The following is a 2,848-nucleotide window of genomic DNA, read 5'->3' on the forward strand; positions in this document are numbered from 1 at the left end:
CATCATCATCATCATCATCATCATCATCATCATCATCATCATCATCATCTGTCATCATCTTCAACTTTCGATTTCATCCAATATTTCATCATCCAACTGTCGGTCTTTCGCTTCCTGTATCTTTCACATATCTTACTGGACTTGTTGTGGTTCAAATTTCGATTACCCCTCGTCTTCATCTCAGCGAGTAGCTGATACGATAGGAGGTCACAGCGATGGTTGTCTCGTCCCTTGTTCGCCGAGGCATGGAGCTAGCCTCCGACATGCCCATGAACTCCAAAAATCCTGAAGTGCCTTCCATTCATCTCTCAGGGTGGCTGGCTGGTCTTTTTGTCTTCTCTGTCCTAGCTTTCTTTTTTGTTGTCTTCTCGGTAAGGTCACTATTCTTTGTCATGTTCCTACATTAGAGGGTTGCGCTCCTTGAGATGTCCTACGGTCGCTAATCCCACCTCTAGATCGAATACACCTACGGAATGGTGGTTGCGGCCCTCGCCGCCGTCGAGGAAACTAACCCCGATATCTATATCCGCGTCAAAACTGATGTCAACCCCAACAAGGATGTGGACCCGGCTGAGCCCGAGGTAGACACTCTTCGCCCTCAGCCTATCACCAATACCTTGCGCACCACCATTAAACATCTCCGTTCCCGTGCCGGCTTCTGGTCTCGTTTCCGCGGTTTTGGTCTGTTCTTCACATACTCTCTGGCCGAGGGGTTCCTATTCTCGATTCTACCTGTGTCCATGACCAACTTTGCCGGGCAGCTGGTCGCCAGGATGATTATCGGCATGGCCCTGGCTAACCTGGAACTGACCTGGGTGCATATTGTGATATCCGAACCCTCCCCCAAGCGCTTCTACCAACGCATTCCCGGTTTCAAGAGCTGGCTGAAGATTGCTCCTGTCGTTGCCTTTGAGCAAGGCGTTGTCTGTGCCGCGTTCTACATTCCTCTACTTATTGCCGGAGCTGCTGGGGCTCTAAGCGACTTGGTTGTTGATCCCAACGCTAACCTCCCACCGGCTGAGCTTGTGAGCCGCGCTGCCACGGCCATCGCCATCCCATCCCTGCTTGCCGGCCTCGTATCTATCCCCGCGCGGGCCGTTACAATCCGTGTCGCGGCCTCCATGCTCCCAAAGGAGGATGAAGCGATCATACCCTTTGATCGCTCCTTCGGTGGAAAGGTGGTTCCTGCAACTCTGGGCGGCAGCGGTAAGCTCAGCATTAAAGATGCATGGGCGAGCTTTGATGGACCTGCTCGCATTCGCTACCTGAAAGTGATCGGTAAGGCATTTGCCATGGAGTTTGCTGCGATTATCCTCTTTTCATTTGTACTGGGATGTCAAGCCCACGCGGGGGCATTGACGTACGGTGTCCGGCGTAGCGAGGTCAGCGCTTAGCTGATCCGTATACTATAACGTACTTGAGATTTTCTTTAATTTTTCTATGCTTCTTCTATTATTATCACCTCTTTCTTTCTTTTCTTTTTTTCTTTACCTTCTGTTTTGTTACATAACTTGGACATCACTTTTCTCTTCGTTGTGTCATAGTAGGTTACTCATCCACTACGCATCGGCCCAAGTGACACTACAGAGCCGGAAAAGTTTCGTTTCGGTTGTCCTTTTGACCTCTCCTATTGTGTTGATACATGCGCCTTGTAGCCCCTTGGTTAGTAGTTATGCCAGAGACATACTGGTTCTTCTTGCATCCAGAATGCTCTGCGGAATCTATTCTACATTATGCATAAGACCGCCGATTACGTAGCTGTTCCATAAGTATAATATACTGTTACATGTCGTCTGTAGGGTGCCTGAAAATTAACTCTGTCGATGCCTGACTAAGGCCATCAAACTGGCCAATAGCCCCGCCCCCCACCCGACCAAACACACCGCCTTCAGTGGCCATCCTTTCACCACCTCTCGTCACTGTTAATCTTTTCTCCCTTTTCTCCTCCTGGGTACCTTCGGAGAGTCCTCCTCTTGTTGAACCGCTATATCAACTGTATGCGCTCCTAGGGTCTCGTCAGGCGCCTTATCCCTTCATCCCGTTCCCCTTTCTTGCTTGCCCGCGCTACCACTCCCGAGACCAGAGTTCCACTATGGCTACATCACCAGCAGGTCGCATGCTGTTGGGGCAGCTGCAACAGATGCAGTCTGCTAAGGACCTTCCCGGCATTAGCTGTGGGCTCGTCGATAATAACGTGTTTGAGTGGGAGGTCATGCTCATGATCTCAGACGATGTCAAGTTGTACGGCGGTAAGTTACATGCTAGTGATTTCCGAAAAGATTCGATAACCCGGCAGTATATATATGTATCCTTGAATACTTACTGATTGACTTTGATTTTTTTTTAACAGGCGGCTTCTTTCGTGCTCGACTCTCCTTTCCCCCCGAATACCCACATATGCCACCGAAGATGAAGTTTGAATCGCCACTTTTCCACCCGAACAGTATGTCTCTTCTCCCCCTCTTTCCCCGCTCTGCCTTATCTATCCCGAGTCAGACGCTGATGATACATAGTTTACCCCAACGGCGACGTCTGCATTTCCATTTTGCACCCACCCGAGGAAGACAAGTACGGTTATGAGTCTGCTGCAGAGCGCTGGTCCCCCGTCCAGACCCCGGAGACAATCCTGCTATCCGTGATCTCCATGCTCTCGAGTCCGAATGATGAAAGCCCCGCCAACGTTGAAGCTGCCCGCCTATGGAGAGAAGACCCTAAAGAGTTCAAGAAGAGGGTCCGCAAGTGTGTCCGAGACAGTTTGGGCGAGGAATAAAGCGCTTCTGGTGCACAATGAGATTATGCGTGACTGATATTGTTGGCGCTGGAACATATTGTCCTTTTTTTTTTTTTT

The 2,848-nt window shown here is 50.0% G+C and overlaps 2 protein-coding genes across 2 annotated transcripts; both read left to right on the top strand.

Moving 5' to 3' along the window:
- Positions 1-1,741, top strand: BDV27DRAFT_139968 (uncharacterized protein). The gene is made up of 2 exons (XM_032069561.1): positions 1-371; positions 456-1,741. Exons 1-2 carry the CDS (start codon positions 216-218, stop codon positions 1,392-1,394), a joined length of 1,095 nt encoding a protein of 364 aa, XP_031920166.1. The 5' UTR covers positions 1-215; the 3' UTR covers positions 1,395-1,741.
- Positions 1,742-1,920: 179 nt separating this feature from the next.
- On the top strand, positions 1,921-2,848 carry BDV27DRAFT_139969 (putative ubiquitin conjugating enzyme). Its single transcript, XM_032069562.1, has 3 exons — positions 1,921-2,249; positions 2,351-2,443; positions 2,514-2,848. Exons 1-3 carry the CDS (start codon positions 2,093-2,095, stop codon positions 2,768-2,770), a joined length of 507 nt encoding a protein of 168 aa, XP_031920167.1. The 5' UTR covers positions 1,921-2,092; the 3' UTR covers positions 2,771-2,848.

This window comes from Aspergillus caelatus, assembly GCF_009193585.1.
Source record: "Aspergillus caelatus strain CBS 763.97 unplaced genomic scaffold BDV27scaffold_620, whole genome shotgun sequence".
NCBI classification, from domain to species: Eukaryota; Fungi; Ascomycota; class Eurotiomycetes; order Eurotiales; family Aspergillaceae; genus Aspergillus; species Aspergillus caelatus.